Source organism: Myxocyprinus asiaticus, chromosome 5 (assembly GCF_019703515.2).
Source record: "Myxocyprinus asiaticus isolate MX2 ecotype Aquarium Trade chromosome 5, UBuf_Myxa_2, whole genome shotgun sequence".
Lineage (NCBI taxonomy): Eukaryota > Metazoa > Chordata > Actinopteri > Cypriniformes > Catostomidae > Myxocyprinus > Myxocyprinus asiaticus.
Genome location: NC_059348.1, coordinates 22,833,977 through 22,860,422, shown reverse-complemented (window position 1 = coordinate 22,860,422; position 26,446 = coordinate 22,833,977). Strand labels below are relative to the sequence as shown.

The window sequence follows — 26,446 nt, the reverse complement described above, 5'->3', positions numbered from 1 at the left end:
ACAGATGTACTGTCAAGGCTAAACATGTAGGTTGCTCTCTTAGTATTTTTCTACTTTCTTCATTTCTCTCGCTCTCTCCTTCAATGTCTTTCTCTCCCTGTTTCCCCCACCTCGGTCGCCCCAGCCTGCCCAACCCCTGCTATTTGTAAGTTTGATTTGGAGCGCTGGGTCAGCACATAAACTCAGCTGCTATCTGCCCACTGCTCTAAGTGGCCTTTTCACATGGGAGAGTGGGAGGTGCTGAGTGGCCTTCCAGTAGCATCTCTTGACATTTACAGTAGTGTTCTCTCTCTCTCTCTCTCTCTCTCTCTATTCCTCCAGGCATCCACCCTGCAGCCGTAAATGAGAATGCTTTATGACAGGTCCCGCTCCCTCTTTCCTGTGGTCAGGAGAAGCTGCATAGCGTGTGTCCTTACAATGGCCCAGGAAACTGACAGCCTTGTGGGGGGATGCTCGGGAGAAACATTCGAAAAGGGCGCATTTTGATGAGTTAAAGTTACCGAGTAACCAACATTTCAGCAGTTTACAATGGAAAACAGCATTTTGCAAATGAAATAACTGGACATAAAAGTGTACCTGCTTCAATCAAGTTCAAAACCAGTCAGGGGTTTGTGTTTTTGCTGTATTTATAACATTACTATTAGGTAATAAATGATAATAAAAAAGCACTTTTTGCTTACTGATGCAATGCAAAGTGAACAAGTATATTTCTTCTCATCTCTAGACTTTAGAAAAGAGCAAACTGCTGAATCAACTGCAGGCCTGTAACCCATAAAGCTCAATGAAAGTTTAATTCCTCTATCCCCATCTTAAGTCTACAATATGGAGAGGTTTTTCAGGTTTGCACTTGATGCGGACTCAAGCAGTGTCCTGGTCTCTCTATTTCACACTGCCTTTTATACATGCTTAGGGGATACTGCGCCCCAAACAACTGAATATTTCATCACAACCTCCCCCTGAGAGATGTACTTGAAGTTTGCAACAATGTCTTCTCAACCTGGTCCACACTCACCATGCAGCGGTGATCAATACACATGTCATGAGCTGCTTTACTCAGCCTCTGTTACACTGTGGCATGAGGAAGGTGATAAGAATCTAATATCTTACTTAATAATAATAAATGATTGATGCAGATCAACCCCCAAGTACTTCTTTTGAACACAAAACCCAGAGCTTCTGGAATGCTGTTCCCAATATAATGTACTGACACATTTTATAACATGCCAATAGTGCCGGCTCCCTTGTCATCGTATAGCCTCTTCTTCTTATGACACCATAACCTTAGGTCTCTCCCTTTCATCATCTTTTCTATCATCTGGCGTTGAAGATTGCCAATGGCAAGATTGAGAGGGCAAAGCAAAGTTCACTAATATTTAATTCCCTGAGAATTTATTTTGACTATTCAGGCCCACTTTGCTCAAAAAAAAAATTTAATGTTCCCATAGCTTTGAAAGAGATGAATGTGCTCGATATAAGTGGGAGTATGCAGATCAAACGTTATTAGAAAGGACAATTTAGATGAGCTGGCATAAATATGAATGAAACGAGTGAGCTAGAAAAGTGTTCAGCAACAGCACAATGTGCTTTTCTCACCATTGGGAATACAGAAGTGCTGATCGGTAGGGAAAACTGAACTACTCTAAATTCAAACCACAAGAGTTCAAGCATCTACAAGAGAATGTCAAATATCTGTAAGTGCGTTATTTGCTGCGTGATGCTCATTGTAAATTCAGACTGGACATCAGTTTTTTTAATGTGTGCGCAATTTCTGACATTGCTAGAATGACCGGCAAATGCTCAAATATGGCAAAAGGATTATATCCATGGCTGATCTAGCATTTTTCCTTATTAACATGAGATATCCATGCTGTTTATGCAGCAGTTTCATTTATGGGTTCCTCTACTAACATTTCCAGACATGTAGCTAACTGTTTGTTAATCAATACTTGCTGCAAAAAGCACTGTATTCTTTTCTTTTTCGCTGTAAAGATGTTTGACATTGAGCAGTGAGGCTATAGTGCTTGATGTTGTAGAGGCTGTTCTGGCTGTGGGCTATAGCTGTGAAGAGGTCAGACAATCATTGAGTCTGGTTCCACAGAGGAAGGTCACTTAGCCTATACATCTGTTCCAGCTCGGCAATCTTCAGATACTATCGCAGGAGCAGGGCCAATTCCTTGTATCATTAACTAGTTCCTTCTTTTCCTCATCTAATGAGAAATCTGATGGATCGATTTAACTTCTTCCTAGGTGTAAAAAATTTATTTTTGTACAGATTACATTTTTGTCATGATTCACCAAGGTGTTTCTATTGTTAGAGAATTTAATGGTCTGTCAATTCACTTAAAAAGATTTTACTTTACTTTTACTATTATTAAACTCTTTAGAATGAAATAAAAATTACATGTACAATCACATTTATGCTTAGGAAATTTAAATTTTGCACTTGTTATCTCAACTTTGGAAGTAAGGGGCTTTTTACTTAATGAAGCATTCATCATCTTCCAATCAAAACAGCATTTTTAAAACAGGCCTGAATTGAGTCAAAATGAGCTCTGAATAGTGTCTCTAGTCATAATACTTTGAAAGATTTCAACATTATCCTGCACATATCCGCTTGCTCTCAGAAATTGATTATTTTGTATCCAATAAAAAAGTTGTGATATTACCTGTATGATCACAGCATAAGTCAGAAGTTGCCTCCTAAGTAGGCCGGTTTAAAAAGTGGTGTCATTTCTCATAAGGAACATAATGGAAGGTGGCACACCTCATATGTCGAGCACAGCGATGAGACATCACTCCTGAAATATTTGCTCCATTGAAGGGTACTCAGACATCAGAAACGGCCTCTTTAACGCTCTCTTTATTGGTCCTTTTCCCGGCACCTGCAGCCAGAGCGTGACATTTCTGCCACATTCTGAGCTCCATGTCAATAGCCAGTGAATTTAATACAGTTAAATAGACCACATGACTGAGCAAACTGCCTGTCAGATACATTTTCCAAGATACATTGAGTGGCCGTGGTGTCTTTATCTACACATATACATTATACTTCAAAGTGACTCTTCTTCTTTATTAAAATTGAAAATCACACAGTATATATATATATATATATTTGAGTAGGATAATCATTCTAACATAAAAGCACAAAGAGGACGAAAATGTATTCCATTCTTTGTTACTAAGAAAATGAGCCTCACAAAAAAAGATCCTATCGACATTTTTAAAAAGTGCATAAAACATTACATGAATGAAATAAACATTAAATCTAACAGCAATGACAATGCATGGCCAAAGTTTATAATTCAAAACACTGAGACATCAAGTTAATTTTAAGTGCATAAATCATTAGCAACATTACGAACATTAATGACCATAAAATCAACATTAAAACAATCATAAAATGGAAAAAAAAAAAGAGAATGATTAGGATGATCAATCAATTATTAACAATTTACTGCCATTGCCTTGTTAATATATAATCATGTAATCTACAAAAAGTAACTGTAGTCTGCTTACATAATCCGATTACAAAAATAAAGTATTTGTAATTGGATTAAATAACATTTTTATTTACTTGTAATCAGCTACCACATACATACCGCACAGCTATCACGTACCAGCTGGCTGGCTCATGTTACACATATATATATAATGGGAGCCTGCCAGCTGGTACGTGATAGCTGTGCGGTATGTATAAACCTCAATTCCCTGGCCTCAAGAGGCGCACTAGTGACTGATGCAAGGGGCTGTAGCCTTTAGCCTCCTTGTTAGTGCACCCGCCTACTATGTCGTTTTGTTGCCAGTTTGAATCCCGCTCAGAGCAGGTCAAGCAGGACCGACTACATATATACAGCTCTGGAAAAAATTAAGAGACCACTGCAAAATTATCAGTTTCTCTGGATTTACTATTTATTGGTATGTGTTTGAGTAAAATGAAATTTTTTGTTTTAAACTACAAACTACTGACAACATTTCTCCCAAATTCCAAATAGAAACTGTCATTTAGTGCATTTATTTGCAGAAAATGACAACTGGTCAAAATAACAAAAAAGATGTAGTGTTTTTAGACCTCGAATAATGCAAAGAAAATGAGTTCATATTCATTTTTAAACAACACAATACTACAGTTTTAACTTACGTTGGTCCTCCATTCACACCTTGATTGACCTGGCTGTGTGGCATGGAGCATTGTCCTGCCACACAGGATCAGTGATGATCTGAGGTGCTTCAGCAAGGCTGGAATCGGGCAGATTTGTCTTTGTGAAGGTTGCATGAATCAAGCCACGCACAAGGTTATCCTGGACGAAAACTTGCTTCTTTCTGCTCTGACAATGTTCCCCAACTCTGAGGATTGGTTTTTCCAGCAGGACAATGCTCCATGCCACACAGTTAGGTCAATCAAGGTGTGGATGGAGGACCACCGGATCAAGACCCTGTCATGGCCAGCCCAATCTCCAGACCTGAACCCCACTGAAAACCTCTGGAATATGATCAAGAGGAAGATGGATGGCCACAAGCCATCAAACAAAGCTGAGCTGCTTGAATTTTTGCGCCAGGAGTGGCATACTGTCACCCAACAGCGATGTGAAAGACTGAAAGAGAGCATGACAAGACACATGAAAGTTCTGATTGAAAATCAGGGTTATTCCACCAAATATTGATTTCTGAACTCTTCCTAAGTTAAAACATTAGTATTGTGTTGTTTAAAAATGAATATGAACTTGTTTTCTTTGCATTACTCGTGGTCTGATAACACTGCATCTTTATTGTTATTTTGACAAGTTGTCATTTTCTGCAAATAACTGCTCTAAATGACAGTTTTTATTTGGAATTTGGGAGAAATGTTGTCAGTACTTTATAGAATAAAAAAAACATGTTCATTTTACTCAAACACACCTATAAATAGTCAGTCCAGAGAAACTGATAATTTTGCAGTGGAATCTTAATTTTTTTCCAGAGCATGTATGATTTTCATAAAAAAGAGAGTCACTTGACAGTATAATATTATAATATACCTAATATAATTTATGTACTGCTGGGACTTTAAATGATTCAGAAGTCGCTTTACAAGCCCAGTCAAACACATAAATGAACACAGGTAAATGAAAACCAAGTGATGCACATCTTAAATGACTTCATTCATTAACAGACTGAGATAAAACGGTGGTCCCGTCCTGGTTCGAAGTGGGGAAGAGCGGAGGCAGAGCCTTTGCTCCAAGCACCATTATTTATTTTCATGTTCAGCCTCTATCCATCATCATGTTACCACCCTGTCGAGTCCCAGCGCTAACGCCACATCTTAAAGCTTATTACGACGACCCACCTTCCTCTCTGGAAAATGATTGACGTATCGCGGAAGAACCGGGGCGGGAGCAACAGCGTGTTCTCCACCAATCACAGACAGGTGGGCGGAACCCCGTCATATAAATCAACGTTGGTGGGCGGGGCATTCTGTTGTGTATCAGTGTTGGTGGGCGGTGCCGCCTGTTATGTGTCAGTGTTGCCAGCAGACCTGTGCGAAACAAAAGCACTTCTCTCCCCACGTTTAACGCCCTCAAAGCACGTCTTAAACCTGTTTCAGTCGTAAAGCTGTCAAAGGGAACAAGGAGTTACGCGTAAATGTTGCAGATTACTCAGGATTAGAGCAGCCCGAGAAAGTTGGGTTCTGTCGTCTTGGCTTTGGTAACAAGAGTAGGAGTGGCTTGGTCCTAAAGCAGATCGCCAGATCAGATTTCACCCAAACCAGCTGTGCGTGTGTATCTCCCTGTGTGTGTGTGTGTGAGAGAGAGAGGGAGCGTTGCCTTTTCTCCCTACTCTCCCTCTCCGTGTTGTAAGCAAGCTCAACAGATCAAGAAAGAAAAGGAGGAGTGACGGAGAGAGTTCAAGGGGCTTTCTGAAGGAATTTTCCTTCTATTAGGCAAGAAGACAGAAAGTCTACTGAGTCCAGAGAACAACGGCAAGGATGGATGATCAGCCCCGGTTGATGCACTCCTCTCATGGGGTGGGCATGACCGGACACCCCGGCCTGGCGCAGCATATGCAGGATGGCACGGGAGGAGCGGACGGCGAGGGAAGAAAACAGGACATTGGAGACATATTACAACAAATCATGACCATAACCGACCAAAGTCTGGACGAAGCACAGGCGAGGTAGATATTTCAGAATGTATGCATGCCAATGTATGCCTTATTATTGTTAACTTCACACTGTACTGTACTGAAACACATCGGCAGTATTTAACAAGTCAGATGGTTAACATTTTCGAGTGTTTTATATTTACGCGCCGCGCAAAGCGCGCTGACACAATATTACAAACTTTCCCTTATGCGTCTTCTTTGAAACTTTTATTCATGCATAAACATATAACACTATATTTTTTTGCATTTAAAAAATATTGCAGCCACATCGAAGCGCCGCTGTGCACAATCCGATCTGTCTTCTTTCCAGATGCACCGTTTCGATTTCCAGTCGTTCTGGATCTCGCAGGTTACCAATGAGAAAACGCATTGATTCAGTGCCACATAGACTTACTGCATGTTGCGGATGGATCCGGTCCTAGTTTATTTATTGGACCGCAAGCCTTTTAAGCACTAAGCAAAGGGAATACTTGTTTCTGAGTGTGCATACTTAGAAATGTAAAGGTATATGTCGGGAAAGTCCATATGGCATAAACAATTCAAATGTGGCATGTACTGTATGATTTCTGTAGCCTACTTAGTTTCTTTGAGGAATATTGTTAAAAATTTTATTTTCACATTAATGTTTTTTTAACGTAGTAAAACACATGAACTGACAGTAAGTAGCAATAAGATATTACAAATTGCGTTGTCTGAGGTGTTGAAAACATGGACTTGACCCTTTTAGTCAAGTAATTCTGTTTACACAGGTGTTTCTAAAAGACTAGAATACAAGTAGTGTTTGCACATTGTAAAATCATTAGAAATAAATGCAAACATGTCCGATGTGAGACAAACAGGATTTAGTTGAATCAGAATTCAATTTAACCACTGTAAATGGACTGGAAAGCCTTTTCTAATAATTGCAATGTGGCTTGAAATACTTTTACACTAATCTGTCTTTAAAAAAAAATGGTTTTGGGATTTATTCACAATTTAGTTTAGCTAGTGTCTTTAAAGTAAGATTCCCATTCAACTTAAATAGAAGAGTATTTCATTGTAATTACACTTCACTATTTGCGTTTCGTGTTGCATGATGCAGATTTAATATTTATATTTTCTGATATAGTTTTCTTGCTTATTTCATGCACGTGCATCACTTCCAAAGAGTGATACACAATTTAGAACCACTTGTCAGTTGTCGGTTATAAATGCCATTTGTAAAACGCTTAAAAACACTTCTGCATCAAGCATAGCACACATTCCTTCTAAGCCTAAAGTCTGTATTTTGACAACTTTGACAGGTCACGCATAGTGATGGCTTGGTATTTATTTTCTGTTTGTATTTTTAGGAAACATGCACTGAATTGTCACAGAATGAAGCCGGCTCTTTTCAACGTCCTTTGTGAAATAAAAGAAAAAACAGGTGGGTTTGTGTTTTACATATAGAGGAGAAGAAAAAACTTGCAGATATGTACTCATACTCTCTTTGTTTAAATCCAGTTATTACATTAAGCTGAAAATTGAAACATGGATGTTTTGGTAGAGTACAGAGCTCTATAATAGAGTGATGTACTGTGTGTCTTATGAGAATGTGCATTATTAGAGATTTAGATAAAGAAGAATTCTCAATTAGAGTCAAAACTGCACAGTGTCAAAGTTTAAAAATATTTGATATCATAATAAAAACACTAAAATCCATGCAATTAAAATATCCAGCGATTTAGACAGAGTATTCCAATTCCTCAAATAGATAGCTATTATTATTTTGTGTGCTATGGTTATAATTTGCACAGCTGAGCAGAAGTGTATTTCTTAATACAGCATTCAACATTTCAGAGTATAAAGGATTGGGTTATGCTGCTCTGAGCATTATTGCTGTGGCTTTTTCAAGTTATTTTTTGTGTTTTCATAACTTTTAAAGCCTTTATCTTCAGCATATGAGAATATCAGTGGCTTCAGTTCGGAATATGTGATTTTATTATGTCATTGCACTCTTGGTTTTCTTCACACCAACATCTGAACGTTTAAAATGTTCTGCCTCATGGTTTTGATAATGCCCATCTTAGTTTTATAAACTCAACTCCTTGCGACATCCCGTTTTTCTGCGCTCTCTGGCAAGATACAGATGCTAAACTGTTAATGGATAAGTTTTAAAGTTTTTGGTTGCACAAAATGTAGCTATGAGCCTCCAGAAAGTAGACCAGGACCCCTATCCATTAAGTTGAAATGAACATGCTGTTTTGATTATGCGATCGTCCCAGAGCGAAGCTTTTCAGGCTTTTTAATGACAATCAGCAATAAATGACAAAGTAAAACGGCACCATATCTTCCTACTAATAAGCCCCAAAGTGTAATTTACAATGATTTTATTACTTGGAAGCTCAGGTTGGCTCTCTGCCACATTGTCTGAAAGGCGCTTCAGTGGAGAGGTTACCCCCATTCCGAGTGAAATTCTGACCGAATGAGGAGGGCTTAGATGAGCCACAAAGTCAAGGATCAGAGGGGTGTCATGGCACTAGGATAGCTTTGGTCTCTTTATTCCTGCTCTTGTTTAGCAAGGTTCTCCAAGGAGGGAAAGAGTTATGCCTGGCTCATTGAACTGCCTGGCGTCACCTTGGGTTCATTCAGAGTTCGTTTCTAAGATGAAGAACAAAGTGACTTGGACCTCTTCCTGGCTTTTTGCTCCTGCTTCTCTTCCCACAGTTCCTGGCAACCAGGAACCTGTAGGGCTTTTGACTGGAGAGAGGAACCCCGTTAGGCTCATGGCTTTCCAAACACTCTATTAAAAATGTTGGGTTTAGAAGATAACATAGAGAGCATCTGAAACTAACAGGCTTTTTTTTTTTTTTTTTTCGAATTACAGTTGTGAAGGCTTATTGGGATGTCACTTTCCTGTATGTGAATTAGTTGTTTGTTTGTTGTGGGGCTGTCTTTGTTTTGTCTATATTATCCTCTTCATACTCCAGTGCACAATGCTTCCCCCTACACCTCATGTAGAGCTTTTGTTTGTAATTGAATGCAGCCCTGGTGTTGTTTTTGTTGGAGGGGGAGATCAGCTCTGCTTCCTCAGTTGTGCCGCGGTTGTCTGTCTCTCTCAGGACTTCATTAGGAGCAATGGATCATCCAAATCAAACCTACTTGCATTTGATCAGTGTTTGTATACAAGTAATAACAAAAGCTGATTTCAATGTTTTTTTTTTTTTTTTTTTTTTTTTTTTTTTTTTGTAAGATTAAGTTCATAAACTTTCTAATTTCTAAAAAATAATTTTCTAGTTGTTGAAAATGAGAGGAAGGCAATTTTTAAGTGAAAAAGGAGGGCAAACACGTACAGTATTCTTTTCCAATAAATATACAAGGCTGTATTCATTAACATTAGTTAACTACATGGACTAACAAAGACTTTTACAGCACTTATTAATCTTAATGTTAATTTCAACAAATTAATACATTTTTGCAACCTTGTCTCATAGAATGAACATTACTATAACAACATTTTTGAAAAATGACTTTTACGCGCCACGTTCTACATTTTGCTGCAGTTTTCTTGGTGAAATTAACTCTAGAGAACTCATTTGAAAAATGACACATTTTAACGCTTGTATTACAGACTGACCTACATTTATACACTTATTCCAAAATTATTAGCTTCTGTGGTAGCTCACCTCAAAGAGTGTTGGACTTTGGATTTGGAAGTCTGTGGTTTGAGCCCAGCCAAACACGCAAGCTGACACGTGAGACAAAGTGTCAAAAAAGCAACACAAGATGACCTGGTTGCTTCAGAAAATGTGCTTTTCATTTTGAATTTTGTTTTTGGACACTATCGGTTAGGTTTTAGTGTTGGTTTAGGGTAAGGATGTCTGTTTTGTTTACCTCTCATTTGATTTTAGAACACTATTGGTAAGGTTTAGGTTAAAGTTTTAGGTTAGGGAGGTATGTTTTACTCATTAAAAACTTCCATCTAATCACCTTAAAAACCTTGTCTGATTATGACACCATTTCACTCGCTTTTGGCACCCCCTTACTGGACATTTCACTGGGAAACTGCAGCAAAACTTGTAAAAAGGCACGTAATTTCATTTTGCTAAAATGGTGCCACTGTCACGTAATGTTCAGGAGATCAGGCTGGTTTTTAAAATGTAAAGTTGTATATGTTATCATTAATTAATGCATTATGAACTAACGTGAAGTAACAATGAACAACTGTATTTAATTAAAGTAACATCAGCCAAGATCAATTAATTTTGTACAAAATATTTCATTGATACATAATGCATATTTTAATGATAACAAACTGAACCTTATTGTAAAGTGTTACCAATATATTTGTTTTATTTAAAGCGTCAAATATTCAGGCACAGCCCTTTGCAAACTATTGTTGGCTATTTTAGTAGATTTTTAAACCCTAGGCTTGGGAATTGAGTTCTGAAGCACACAACTTTCACGAAAAATAAGTGTTAGCTGCTTTTGATGCTTTAAAGGATGATGCTATTGACAGCTGACTGATTGTAACTAAAGAAACATAACTCCAAAAATAGAAAGAAAATAAATAGATTCCATGTCTTTGGGTGTCATTTTTTGCTTTTGAAATGCAGTTTTTAACTCTGGTGGGGTTTGGACAGATAATGTTTGTACTGCTTTAGGCAACATGGTTTAGCAAACACTGAAAATAAATTAACCCGAGCACTGATGGTTTGATTTGAAAGGTCCATGTACATTTGAAACCCACATGCTCTCTCTCCTTCAGAATTAGCCGTGAGCTGTACCTCAGTTCACTTCCGCCCCTTTTTAATGTGAGGGTGTAATTTCACACTGCGCAGACAGACAGCACTAAAAATCCGCCACCGCCACTGAGAAAAAACCTCAGTCGTGACATTTACTGCAAATATGCTGAGTGCAGAGCGCCCAAACGAGAGCAGCCACCATTTTTATCTGGCTCTTTTAAAAAAAAATGTTTTTAATAAAGAGTCAGCCTCTTTCATGGTTTTACATTGTTGAAGCCGTGGAGTCCCAGGTGAATTACAGAAAAAGCGAGGTTATTAAATCCGTAGCCGGTGTGTTTTGTTGAAATGGCATAGCGTGCTGTGGAACAGTGGTGTCTCAGCTTTTATAACAGACTGTGGAGGTCACCGAGCCGACTGAGGGCTAGTCTCAATGAAACAGTGGCTCCACATTTAAAAAAATGAACTTTTTCATCACACAGTAACCTTGATTTACAAGAACTATGGAGGTTTGGATCAACTGCTTTCAGCACAACTCATAATTCATATTCAGACACAACACAATTACTTCGACAGGAATAATAAATTCTCTTTGTGCTAATATATTTCAACATGCAGACGTGTTGGGGGACATGGCTCTTGTAATTTTTCTTAACCTATGGCCGTCTTGCTGAGATTGACATGGCTGCGAGTCGCCCGGCCTGAACCACGCGTTGCGCGGTGCAACGTTGGTGGTGTGTTAGTGGTGTTGGTGTGTTGACAGCAGTGCGAGAGGATGCAGTGGTGATGAGCCCTCCTCTGGCAAGCAGCTGACAAGCGAAGCAGTCCGGTGTGCCAGCAGCAGACAGAGCAGGCCTGAACTCCTGACCTCTTCGTGTATTTTTACACAGGGCCTGACTGAGCTAACACGGCACAGGCTGGCGTGCGAGTATAAACAAGCATGGCACTGTAATGCGGCTCATAGAACAGGACGTGATGCCGGGGTGGGGGCCTTTAAACAATACCCACGAGGAAAGATTATTTAAAGCAGTGGTTGTCAACTGGTGGGTCGTGACCCAAAAGTGGGTCACAAGTCTGTTGTAATAGGGTTGCAGACAGCAGGGAAAAAACAATGCTAAATATAAATAATCAATGCAACTAACCATGTAATTGTGCATAGTTCACTAAATAGTAAAAAAAAAAAAAAAATAGGCTTATCAACTTTTAAAAGGGAGGAAAAGAAGTTTCCCCATATCTTTTGGTGTTGCTGTTAAAGGATCTATATCCATTCAAACTTTTAAATTCAAAAATTCAAATTCACCAGTCACCAGTCGTTAATACTAATGTCTGATATTCTAATACAATATTTGGCCAAGTGTTTGTTCCATGTGTTATGGTGGTAAATCACATTTCTGTAGTTGTTTATGTGTTAACAAAATGGTCTATTTTCCTATTAAGCCTATATGTCATTTTTGCATATTTTAATATTATAAATAATGCAGAACATGGTAATATTAATACATTTCAATGTTTGATGTTAAGGACATTATTGTTTACTTTTGTATGATAAACAGTTTTGGCACTGTGTGGGGTCACCACTTGATGTCCAATGTAAATTCTGGGCTCTGAGTGTTTAGAAACGCTGATTTAAAGCGTTTGTGCATTTGTGTTTTTTGTGCATTATTGGAAATGTGCGGTCACTATGTGTGTGTGTGGGCGGGTTTGGGGGTATTATGCTATAAATGTGGTTTATGAGGACATTTCTAGTGTCCCCATAATTCAAATTGCTTAAAAAACATACTAAACAATGTTTTTTTTGAGGGTTAGGTTTAGGGGTAGAATTAGGGGATAGAATCTATATTTTGTACAGTATAAAAATCATTATGTCTATGGAGAGTCCTCATAAGGATAGCCGCACCAACGTGTGTGTGTGTGTGTGTGTGTGTGTGGGTGGGTTAACATTAACTTGGACGTTTTTGGGTATCAGATTTCAGACCGGTGGTCTGCTTTACCCTTGGGGCCTTCATCAGGCCTGTTTCACATGGACATACATCACTATACATTTCCCTATCATGAACAGAGCTTTAAAAAATAAACTTCACTTTAGAACTAAATTTAAACTTGGCATGAACTCACAGGGCCTTAAATCACTAGCCGGTGTTAAATGTGATTCCGAGTAGAAATGTTTCCTGTGTTTGGTGGCTCAGTTAAAGGCATGATATTAATCAAATGAATAAGAACAGTTCATTTAAGTTTGCCTTTCAAAATTAAATATTTTGTTAAGTCGAGGCCTCAATTTGAATTATTATTATTATTTTTTAATCAACATCAAGATTTTAGGTTAAAATTTATATGTATGTATAAGCAAAAGAGTGTACAGTACCTTAAGTTCTGTAACTAGTCACCATTTCTCTTAATTTTTTCAAAATTTTTAACACACTTTAGCCTTCACTAGCTCATTTTAAATGGTCCTGCTGTGTGCCAAATTAATTAATAAGAGTACACACATTCCATGTAGTCTCTCAATTATTGTAAAATGTTAATTTCTATAGTATGCTAAAATAAATATCATAAAATCTGCACACATAATAATGATAAAAGATTGGATTTAGATGGAGTATTGCATGTCACAACACAGGACATAAAGTACACATCCTAGCAGGATGTTATTGGACATATAGGGAGCTCTAGCTTCTATCATCTAACCTGACACGTGCAGACACTAACAACCATGTCCTTGCTCGCATCTCATGTCAAGTAAATGATAAAACCTCGTGTATCTCCACCCTTGTCTCAACCTTAGTGATTAATTGCCTTTAACAAGCCTCAACTGTGAAATTTCTGTCTGTCCTTGATATATTAATATTGCATTTACAAGATAAAGACACAAGTACAGAGAATACGTTTTGTAAGGGTGTATTTTGGTACATTGCTCTCGCACTGTAGGTTTAATATTTACATTTGCATTGCTGTAATTTTCCACTTTGTATTCGCAATTTTCTTTTACCTTTATTTGTTGTATTCATAGTGTTTGCAATGGCGTGCTTAATACAGTTTGGGTTGCTTCATTCCATAACTCATTTGTTCGGTGTGTGGCGCGTGATTTGTGATATGGCAAGATATCTAACGACTATCGCTGTGAATTGCGGAGAAATATTGTGTGTACTGCAGATACATGAGGGGAGTCTCTCTCCTCCTCCTGTTTTATTTAGAACGTGATTGCTAATCATACTTAGGGCCGTTGGAACGGACATACCTCAGTAGCAGCATAATGTTTCCTGTGTGTTTCTGTTATTATGCAGCTTTAAATCTAAACTCACTCACAATTAGAGCTCTTTATAAATTATGCAAATGATGACTGGCATAATTGAGACATGTTAATCATGTTTTAAGAGCCTAATTACAGAAATGTATAACGGATGTGGGAGTCTCTAATTAGCTCTGATAACAGGTTGCCCAGGTGAATAGTGGAGGAGTGCTTTTTGTGTGGGAGGCGCTTTCCTCCTGTGGACGGTCAATACTTACTACATTACTACATTTATATTTGCTACATTTTTCCTTAGCATGAGAGCAGGGCCATTTCTATCTATAAGTGGTATAAGCGACCGCTTTGGGCCCCTGAGCTACCAGTGGGCCCCGCAAAGAATGTTTGTTTTGTTTGTTTTTGTTTTTAATATACTAAAAGCCGCGAGTAAGACTCAGGCAGCTGTTATGGCTCAATAAGACAGTTGAAGGGGGCCCCCTTGTGGCCCAAGATGGAAGGGAGAAATTCTGTATGAAATTCAATAATGCACACCAGCTGTTCTGTTGGCTGTATGTTGAAAGTGCTATTTCCACTGTATATAGTTATTTATTGTCATTTATAGTAATTTATTCTTAATTTGTATAGTTATTTATTGTTAAATTTTTGTTAATTTATTGTAAATTTTTTGTTTATATACACATTTATTGAAGACTGTATTGTGGTGTCATTCTTCGGTGGGCCTGATTTAGCTTAGGGCCCCCATATACTGAGAAACGGCCCTTTCAGAACTTTTACGGTAAGGAGATACTTCTTCCAATGAGTAACTGCGTAGCGTGAATTTAATATTGTAATGCTTGTGTATCTTTGCAACCGAGTGTAATAGTTTAATAATCCAAAAAATGTGCTTGGGAAGTTGGGATGTCTCGTTACAAATTGGTTTGTTTGGATTGTTCAAAGAAAATATTCACCAATTCATTAGAATCTCTGTGCAGACCCACTCTTTGCAGTGATATACTAAATAATATTATTTATTACAATACTTTAACAAAAATTCAATATTTAGTTAAATGCTGCTGTTCATTGCTATGTTATATAATGGTATTTTCTAGTTTTATCTGTGGTATTTAGTGTCAGTTAAACTGTTCAAACACGGTCACTCTAATTGTGACAACTTGTAATCACATTCAGTCGCTAATTTTAAATAGTGTTGTAAATAGTGGTTTTATAAAATTGTTAAAATAATGTTTCAATGGTGTTAATATCTATTTCAGTAGTGTTCTAGTATGTGGGATGATGCTTATGTCTTCCTGATCCAAAATCTTTATTTCATTTGATCCAGTTTTCTAAACTTTTATTGCTCCCCTTGTCTCTGAGTGTGTTATTGTGAGTTTTGAAGGTCATCAAAACACATTAAATTAATCTTGCTGAGGACTCTAGATTGTGGCATCACAAATGTTATTCCTGGATTTTTGTATTTGTATGAATTGACTAAGAATATGGATTGTTTGTTTTATTGCAAAGGACAGTGATAGAAATGGCCATTTTATATTTCCTTACAGAAGATATGAATGCATCTAAAGTGCATAAAAGCATCACAGCACTGTCCAGTTTGGATATCTGCTGCATCAGTACCCAGCCATTCTGCAAATTGAGCTTTGTTCATAGTTGTCTGACAGATATCATATTCAGAGCCATTACAGCGAAAACATCTACTCACTTATTGGATTAAAAATTGCTTTAGAGAGGAAATTTGCTTGCAGTTGCGATGGAGCTCTTTTTCTCTCTGATATTAGTCCGTGGTGCAGTTTGTAGCCCAATGTAAAAAACTGAATTACAGCAAAAGGCTCTGCAGATGCTGTTATTGTCTCTGTGGAGTCAGACTCCAGCCCCTCAATGGCTGTGATCCATATAACAGCATTAGGGCTCAGACGGCTCGCTGCCATTTCCACCCAGTCAAAATCCTCATCGTTACAAACACATTTCAATTGATTCATTTCCTTACGTGCCTTAAGTGTAAAAGGCAGGGCCGTTTCCATCTACGGTTGCCATACCAACACCCCAGGAGTTCATTTAGTTTAATTCAAAGGCCGCAAATTGCCGTTCTCCCGTGTCCCGCTGTTTGATTTTGACGACAGCAGTGGCAGTGGCAGTGGCAGTTGTAGCGGCGCAATCCATAAAAGACGCCCCCCACCCCGTATCCCTCCCAGCCGTCAACCCCCCTCCCCCCCTTCCGCTGCTGTGAGCAGACAAACACGGACTGGCGAGCGCCCCTTCCCGACTCGACTTAGTAAAAATGACACAAATTAATATATGCTACTGAAACCAGACCAAGATTAATGTCCGCCTTTCACTGCAGCTTAGGAACACTGTCAGTCGACATGCGCTCATTGGATGGAATCAACACCGATCAACATTTATTCTCTGTTGGATCCTGTGTTCAGTGAAACGTAGAGGAACCCACACACACAGATTATCTTTGTAACCTAACACACTCTCTACATTAGATTCAGAGCCCAAAATAAAGCAATAAGCCACAAGAGACCATGTTATAGTGAGAGTACCACTGTCATCCTTACTCATGGTAAGATCACTGCCATGCACAGATTGAGTGACCAGTGTTCAATAAAGAGTTAAATTCATTTATTAAGTATTAACCATTCTTTTGCCAATTATATAGTTCATTATCCAAACGGGAGGCTGTTTGCGGTTTCCAAGCACTGTAGAGACTTGGAACATTAATAATATAGAATGAACAACAAAGGTGTGCATTTATTAGGGCTAATCAATTAATCGAAAAAATTGTGAAAAACATTTCATGAACATTGTGAATTACAGCATTCCATTTAGGTCTGCTCCTGTCGCATGGAAATTTTCTATTTGTAACGTTTTTTTGCAGGTTTTTTTTTTTTTTTTTTACATGCATGAAAGATATGCAGAATCAGCTATGTTTAGTAATGACAAGCAGTCTCAATGATACACAAATGTACATTTTATGTCTTACGTAATCACAAGTTCTCAGCTAGTTTTGGATGTGTAGCCTAAATAAAAAACTGGCATGCATTTGTCCCTCTAATATCTGTTATTCGAAATAATTACAATTAATATCAAGAGCAATAATTATACATTATGATTTTTGTCATAATCGAACTTTCCGTTTTATAAAATGTTAACACGTTTTCATTTCATAGATAGTAGGTATTAGAGTAATAAAATGACACAGATATCTTCTACCTTTGCTAGATTTCACCATACAATTTTAGTGTTGCCTCAACCATGTTTTAGTATTTTACTCGAGGCGATGTCTCAACAGGCAAGTGCATTTTCATATTCATTCCATACACTTAAACCAAATGCTGTGATATACAGAGTGTGCTCGGGAAGAGGCATGTTGGCTGAGTGGTTTATCATGTAATGAATGTTTCTAATGTAGATTAATGTAATGGTATTGGCATGTTGTGGCTGTGCTAAAGATCCCCTCCACTCTCTTTAATCAGTGGGGGGTTAGATGTTACAGCAGGCGAGGAGATGGTGTCAGAGGGTGCGGGAAGATGTGTGTTGTTATGTGAAGGTAACACATAGCTATGAGTCGCTCTTGACAAAATATTCTAATTTATGCTAATGAAGCTGGCACTGCCATGAGAAACAAAAGGGCTGGCTATGAGCCTGCATTACCCCCTCGGTGAACACATACACGAGTACACATATTTTCTCTCCTTGAGCTGAGCGAGAGAAATTATGAATTAAGCCACCGTCCTCAGTTGTGTGGTGTCTTCATCTGATTGGCAACACTACGGTATAAAACTGTTTTAGTTTTGAAATTGAATTTTGCAGGGAAATGATAAACAATGACTAAAAGACACTTATACTGTAGATTAATTGTTCCATTAAATTAAATTAAATTAAAAAAATTAAATACAATTTCAGCGATTTTATTGCTGTGCCTTACATTGCATTAATCACTTTTGAAGATACTTTCTAAGCTCCAGTGTGTAATTTGTGCCACTAGGTTCACCAAACGAAACTTCAAAAAATTATGACTCATCAAACATGTTTTTTGTCAAAAAATTTCTCAGCACTCATCCTACAATCATCCTACAACTGACTAATAGTAGTTGTCTATCCACATTAAGATAGATGAAGTATTTCAACATAAAAAATATAAAAAAATGACACACTTCAACTTAAAAGTCCCCTGCATTAGCATAGCAGATGGGCATTTGTGTTCAAATGCGACCGAATGCCGGCCTGGCTGCGGAGGATCAGAGCGTGCAGGCGGAGCACGAGTAGGTGGATTTGGATCACATCCGGACATGGTGGCCAGTGAGAGTGTAGGTAGCTTTTAGCACAGCAGGGTGAAGAGCAGGAGCTTTAGCAAGGGTCAGTGCTTACCACAGCCGCCTGACAACACCACACACACACTGAAGAACCATGACACGCTCTGCCCTGTACACTGAAGTAAGCTTAATTGAGTGGAAACACAGAACCCCTCATGTGGCCAGGAATTCAAGGACTTGCAATAGCTCAGTGGGCTTCCTCTTTACAAAAACTAGATGAATTATGAATTTTTTGCAAGGCAATATGGTGTGATTCTGATACTGTACTGCAACACAGTCACCTTGTGCAATTACGTGGGTGGTAATTATTTTCTGTACGCTAAACACCAAATATTTAATAGCGGCTGACCTTGAGGACGCAGGTCTCACATTGCACGTTTGCTATTATAGTTAGTTTATAAACTGAGAAGTGTTTGTACGGTGTGTGATAACTCTTATCTGAATACCCACATACACACTCCCAATACCTTCTGATTGCCAGCTCGCCTTTGGCAGTGTTAGTTATGGACAGTTAACTCCTGGAATCCTATTAATGACTGTCATTTTCCTTTCCTGCCTTTCGCATAATCAGCATTGTGCTCCATTGTCCTACATAACTACTTTTAGCTGTTCTTGTCTGGGTCTTCCATTGCTGAGAGCACAGGCACAAGGGTGGCAGGTATGTGTATGTGTGAGCATTTGGGGAGCTGGAAGGAAGAAGGCTGTTCTAGTGATATATTGCATTTCAAGCCTCCTGCCAGAAAAAGGAATAGTGAGATGTCAAGACATGTGCAGCAGAGTTTACCTCGACCTGACACCAAACCTCTGCCATTGAGTCCTTATTGAGTTGAAAACCCTTATTGGAGGCTTGTGTCATCAGGCCAGCTGGTGACATTGTGTACTTTACCCTGCTGACTATCTTTGTGGATTGTGGCTCAGTGCTCCACTACGAAAGGCTCAGATGTCCTTTCTTTACTTATGTGTGCTTTAATGGCAAGGCTACAGGAAGAAGATCCTTACTCAGTCATGAAATATCTGTAATAATTAGGACAATTGAATAAAAAATTTAATTCAATCCTTTCTGCAATTTTGTCATCTCTTCAGGGTAGACTGAAGCCTGGTTTATACTTTGGAAGAAGCCAAACTTTTTTCTTTTGGGTGAAAAAACGCACCCTTGGTGAACAAAGCTGGCATTTATACTTAAGCGTGACATCATTTTAAAATTTGTTGGTTGAGGGTGATGTCACAGTGTTTAACATACTCTTCCAGCCACGGAAGTAATGCCAATAATGTGGGTTTTTCTTTCCATGGATCTGTGCTTTTGGTGCTGCATCGCTTCTTTGCATTATTAAACTTGTCACAGAGCCCCTTCCGCTTATAAAAACTCCAGTCTCCCTCCATGCACGTGGGTTTTTGTGCTGCGAATCATATAAAAAGTATACTTATGTACAATATCTGTGTAACGCTGGGTCGTGGAGAGCAAGAGGGAGAGAGGAGACACAGGAGTAAATACTTTAAATCCTTTAATAACAATCACTGGAGTAGAACAAACACTGGAGTGGAAACAAATGCTGGAGTGGAACAAACAATAAAGCTCAACATGCAAACTTAACACAACATAACACTTCAAGGACAGAAAATGGATGAACAAAACTAGAGTGTATTTATACACAAGGAACTAAATGAGGGAATGGAATACAGGTGAAGATGATGTGGAGCAGATGGAAGTGATGAGGGAAGTGAACTATGGGAGATGTAGTCCAGGGGAAAACTTCAAAATAAGAGTCCTTGAAGAACATGAGGGAGACAGACTGTGATATTACCCCCCCCCCCCAAAAGGGCAACTCCTGGCGCCCAAAGATGGATGAGGAGGGTAGGGTGATGCAGAAGGTGAAGGAGGATCCAAGGAGGACGATCAGGAGGCCTGGGGGGCGGCTTCGGGGCTGGGAATGGATCCGGGGGCCTGGGGGGCAGCCACAGGGCAGGGACTGGGTCAGGAGTCCTGGGAGGCGGCCACAGGGCAAGGACTGGGTCAGGAGGTGGAACTGCTGGAGGAGGAGACTCTGGGGAAGCGGGCGGAGCCGTGGAAGACTCTGAGGGTGGAGCTAGGAGAGGCTCGTAGAAGGCAGGCAGAGCCATGTAAGGCTCTAAGGGTAGTCAGGGTGGGAACCAGGGCGGGGAGCAAGTCAAGGTCTATTAACTTGGTGAGAGCTGGCTTAGGGGCGGTCAAGGCAACAGGCATTGGCACTGGGATGGTCGAGGCTACAGGCACTGGCTCTGGGACGGTCGAGGCTACAGGCACTGGCTCTAGGACGGTCGAGGCTACAGGCACTGGCTCTGGGACGGTCGAGGCTACAGGCACTGGCTCTGGCTTGTTGACCGTGGGGGGCATGGGCGCTGGCTCATTGACCGTGGGCACTGGCTCGTTGACCATGGCAGACATTGGGGGAGGAGCCGTGGAAGGCGTAGTGCAAGGAGGATCCGAGGAAGGTGTAGAGCGAGGAGGAGCGAGGAAGGCGTAGAGCGAGGAGGAGCCGAGGAAGGCGCAGAGCGAGGAGGAGACGAGGAAGGTGCAGAACGAGGAGGAGCCGAGGATGGGGCAGAGCGAGGAGGAGCCGAGAAAGGTGTGGAGCAAGGAGGAGCCGAGGAAGGCGTGGAGCAAGGAGGTGGCACGGGGTTCCCGCCAAAACCCACAATGTGAGGGGAGAAAGCTGGGAGAGGAGTAACCGTGGCAATGGAAGATAGCGAGGGGTGATGGATGTTCAGTGTGGCAAGGTTATAATCCGCAAGGGAGAGAGTCTCTGCCTCCAGAAGCGCTGTTGTACGGTGATAGTTTAAATCCATACCGTAAATGGACTTGAGGTACATATCCGATATAGTGGTTGTTGCAGCGAGTTGGAAGAACTTGTGGGGAAGATCCTGCCTGAACAGTTCCATGAAAAACCCTGTTAGCTCCATGCTCAATGATGTGCTCGTCGAGGTCAGTGCTTCTGTAATGTTGGTTCAAGGAGTGGAAGAGGAAAAGAGGAGAGAGGAGACACGGGATTAAATACTTTAAATCCTTTAATAACAATTGCTGGAGTAGAACAAACGCTGGAGTGGAAACAAACGCTGGAGTGGAAACAAACAATAATGCTCAACATGCAAACTTAACACAATGTAACACTTCAAGGACTGACAATGGATGAACAAAACTAGAGGGCATTTATACACAAGGAACTAAATGAGGGAATGGAATATAGGTGAGGATGATGAGGAGCAGATGGAAGTGATGAGAGAAGTGAACTATGGGAGATGTAGTCCAGGGGAAAACTTCAAAATAAGAGTCTTTGAAGAACATGAGGGAGACAGACTGTGACACTCTGAGAGACGGGCTTCAAAGTTATCCATTTTAGTAACCTAGGTAACAACACCTAAGCTGGCATGCACTATTGTAAATAAAAAGCGTCATGTCCAAACTACACTCGCGGATAGTTTTAACCAATCATCAACACTCTTCGACCAGCCAAGTTGTCTTGGGTGAAGAGTTTCAGAGATGGAGAAATATCACCAAACGAACACCTTGGCAGAATAAAAACGGCACTGCATTTTGCCATCATTTGTAAGCGAACTAAGCGGTAAGTAAGTAAGTATAAATTAGCCTTGAGGTGCCATTCACACATTCTGCCTGGGCTAGTTTAAAATTGTTGGTCTACGTACAAATGCCTTAGACAGTCTTCGGTCATTTCGCCGGATCTTTTTTTGTTTTGTTTACAAAATGTTTTCAAGTGAAAAGTAGTTCAACTTTTTCAAAATTCCTTATTCGGGAATTGACTTAAGTTCATTTGTGTTAATTTTGTGTTAATGCTTAATTTCTGCATCACAGTGTTTTTTTTAATAATGAATTGTACCAAATAAACCCGTTCAGTTGACGGCCCTAGTAATAATATTTCACGCATTTTTTGCCTTTCAAAGACCCACACAGGAAAAGGGGACTTTACGTTAGATCCATGACCTTTGAGTGTGCTTTAAAACATTGAGCTGTGATGCTCATGTGGGCATCACAAGTTTGAATCTGGCTCGTAACATTTCCTGATGCTGCTCCCCATCTCTCTCTATATTATTTTCTGTCCTCTCTTTACTCTCTTCTAATAAAAGCAGAGGTAAAACAGCTGTCTGGCATCTCCTGTTGCCGTTGTCCAGTATTTGTCTCTTTAATATCCCCTGACAGCTCCATAAACAGATGCCTCCATATATCTGCATACACCTTGCTTTCATTTGATTTCCTATTACCAGACCTCATAGTGCGCGACTTTCGGAAATCCTACCCGATAAGGTGCTATTGATGAATTGATATGGGTGGAGGCGGCGAGGAGATAAAGCTGCACAGGTTAAGAGCTTTGTGGATAGTTTAACCTTGATATAACAGTTGTTTCAGCGAGGCTGATTTTCTCTCATCCATCTTCATCCATCAGGGCCTCACTGAAGTATGCAAATGAGCTCAGCGGATAGGCGTGTGCTGCCGTTAAATGGGCCGTTTCAAATGTGCAGTGTACCGCACTGACAGGGCGATACTCCTTACTGCCTAAATTTAGTGTGTCTTCACAGATCTTAGCCCCCCCTTCCCCCAACCTGATAGTACCCCAACCATACCCACTCACACACACTTGCCCTCATATTACTCTCAGTATAATGGTGAAAACATGCAGACTTATAAAATATGAATAACGGCTTTTTATGGTGCTACCACATTCTTTTTCACATTGAAATGTGTCTGTGTAAAGTATGAGGAGGAGTTCACACTCTGTGTGAAGTGGGAGCCAGATCAAAGAGCAGTCAGATTTTTGTGTGTGTACAATTTGAGAGGATGTTTGTGGAAATTAGGATAATCTGGGAAATGTTTTTGGCACTTTAAATTTCAGCAATTTACTAGAAATTTGTGCGTTCACATTCACAATTTTACTCTGATTATGTTTAATAACCCAGCAACATGTAAGGTCATGTAAATGTAAACGTTTTATTTTATTAGGTACAGGTTTCGAACTGTTAAAGCAAACCTGATAAGCACACCTTCATTTTTGACCCCTCGATTTTGCATGTAAATGCTTTTACCGGCATTTTGGCAGCTTATTTAGCCCAATGTGCACATGTGCAGTTTGTATATTTGCATTTTGATGTCAAAACCAGAGAAAATCTGATCATTTAAAGTCTTCTTATGTTTTCTACAGTTTTCTTATGTTTTCTTATGTTGTCGGATTTTTAGAATAAGGTGATTTTTGACAGCTATCAGCGTATATTTGAGCATGTAAACACACTCATTGGCAATGTTTACATGTACACCAATACTCTGATTATTGAAATAATCAGAGTATAAGGAATAATTCAAGATTAAGATGTTTACATGATTTGGGCAAACCTCTTCAAAACTGTTTACATACTACTTGCCATTACTCTGATTATTCGCAAAGAAATGTGATGTTTTAATACTTCATATTAAAAATTCATATTTATTACAAAAAACATCTTGTTGCAAATATGAATCTTTAAATACTTGGCATAGGAAAATGAGTCAGTCAGTATGTGAGTGTTTTTGAATGATTTATTAAAAGAACTGGTTCATAAGACTCGTTTCCGACTACACTGGATGCACTGTCTGTTTTTGATTCACTATAAAGAATCAGTTCATTAGAGTCTTTTGTTTGTCAGACTACACTGGTTGCTCTGTCTACTTTGATTCACAAAAAAGAATCAGTCATAAGAGTAATTTGTTTGTGAATCGGAATGAATGCGCTGGATGTTGTTGTGTTCCGCCCGCGAGGACAAACTCTTTCCTTGCCATTATTTTGCAATATATGTTCTTTTTATCTCACCAACATTCGATTCAGACTGCACATGGACATTCACAACTCAGGAAAATATGTTTTCTTTTGCCATGGGGCTGAAGATTCTGCAGCGGGGGAGCACCACTGCTGGAAAACAGTGCAAGAAACTACCATTTCACATGAAGCCGAGAAGTAAGTGCAACTTCTACTGTTTTGTGATGTTTACGAACCTGTGCTTGAGTGGAACATCATCCGTCTGCAGCACTGGCGCAGCTGCACTTTGGTCAGAGTGTAAGAAATGCCATAAAAGCATTTACATGCCAGTATAAAGCGATTAAAATAGGAATACTCCACATATCTTACTGCGATTATCATTACTCTGATTATAATACAATATCATAATCACAATATTCTGTTTACATGAACAACAGTTTAATTGCAGTATTGCCTTAATCACGTTGCAATCGCATTTAGAGGGTGCATGTAAACGTAGCCATTGTCACCTCAACACTTCAGACTAACAAATGAGACTTAGTATATGACAAACCAGTTAGAATATGGTAATTTTTATATGATTTGATTTTGATGTAGCAAGAAATGTACACATCAGCGTTTAGGTGTCCCACATACCCTAATTTACAGTACCTTCCTGAAAACAAATACAAGAACGTTTTACTTTGCACATTTACCACTGTCGACAAGAAATGCTGCTAGAGACAAAGACATGTGCTTGAGGAAACACGCCTGAAGTTAATTTGCGCTCTGACGCCAACGCACATGGCGCTACCGTGTCTTGTGGAACACGCGCACATTGTGAGTTCTCACTTTTTCCCCTCTGTCAGTCATCTTGCAGCAGTTTGTAAGAATAGAGTTGACTATGAGTACGCTGCATAGGATCTCAGACTATCTCAGGATGCATATTCGAATAACATGCAACAACATTGGGACTACAGCTGAATTGTCATGTGTGTCATAATTCAGTACAGCCCCAGAATTGGTTCTTGAACAAGTTTACTCTTAACCTCCATTTGTAATTTTGCAAAATTATCATTATGATAATAGTAATAGCCTATGGTAATATATGTTGTATTTTATATTCTAAAATATATAAATTAGTTTGATAAGTTAAAATGTAGATATTTATTTGTTGAATACAAATGGACATAATGCAGCCTTATACATGGGTTCCTTTGCACCACATAGTCACCTTGCTGAGACAATGCACTGACTGGTCGATTGATAGTTTTAAATTGGTAGTTTTGCGCATTCCTAACTTTTACCTGCAAATTATATATTACAGAGTGAAAATAATTGTTATTTCAGACAACTGTTCTTCAGTAGACATTTCTTTCTGAGAAAAAGGTGTTAAGAAAGTTTGTAAATCTTTTTAAGAAGTTTTTTTTATCAAAACATTAAATCGCAATACAGAATCGCAATATCGCAATATTGAATCGGCTAGGAAATATCGTTGTAATATGGAATCGGTAGGTCTATGGTAATTCCCAGCCCTGGTTGTTAGGAGTTTGAGTGTTAATAGCTGTTTGTGAAATATGGCTGTGTAAGTTAATTGGGGAGTGAGAAGATGCTATAATTATAATGATTAATATCCCAGAGTACCATGACCACAAGACCACTAGAAGGACACGAATGCAGAAAAGAAAGTGTGAAAAAACTGTGTTTTTATTGCATCTCTGACATTAACCTGACACATCTTGCTTCCTTGTAACTTGCAGTTTGTTAAAGGGAGTAATGAAAAACACCACATTAAATCAGTTATGTGTGAAACAAACTGCATAGTGAATAAGTTTAGAAGGATTAAACATTTAAAAGGAGTAAAATCACATAAAAAGTGATTTACTCAGATCAGGACTCAGGGTATTTCTCATATTTCTCAGCTTGCTTCTATTTTGATCATGTCCATAGTTGTATAATTAATTTTATAGGTTGCATCTTACATTTTACTCATTGTGCTTAGCCTGGCACTTTAAAAGTGAAAACAGCATTTTTCTGAATACTGCAGTGTCATTTTTGCAGCAAATTAAATTACAAAAATAATGATTGTTTTTTTGTTTTTTTTTTAAGACTTTTTCTACATAGGTTTCCCAAATACTTCTCCATCTTCCATTGTTCAACCAATCAATTAATCCATCCCCAAACTTACACCATCGGATGAGGCAATTCTGTTGGGCAATTCAAACAAAAAAGTTTTTAAACCTTTCAGGGAAATAAATCTGTAAATAGCTTTCCTGTAGCACATTATACTCTGACTCT

The 26,446-nt window shown here is 39.1% G+C and overlaps 1 protein-coding gene across 3 annotated transcripts in view; it reads left to right on the top strand.

Annotated features, from left to right (window-relative positions):
- Positions 1-5,489: 5,489 nt before the first annotated feature.
- Positions 5,490-26,446, top strand: part of pbx1a (pre-B-cell leukemia homeobox 1a) — an 84,186-nt gene continuing 63,229 nt past the window's right edge. Inside the window, exons 1-2 of one of the 3 annotated variants that reach the window (XM_051698788.1) lie at positions 5,490-6,150; positions 7,470-7,543. In XM_051698788.1, the coding sequence (XP_051554748.1) occupies positions 5,963-6,150; positions 7,470-7,543 (262 nt within the window). In that variant the 5' untranslated portion in view covers positions 5,490-5,962. The remainder of the gene's footprint in view (positions 6,151-7,469; positions 7,544-26,446) is intronic. The other 2 variants (XM_051698787.1, XM_051698789.1) reach the window with 2 other exon arrangements.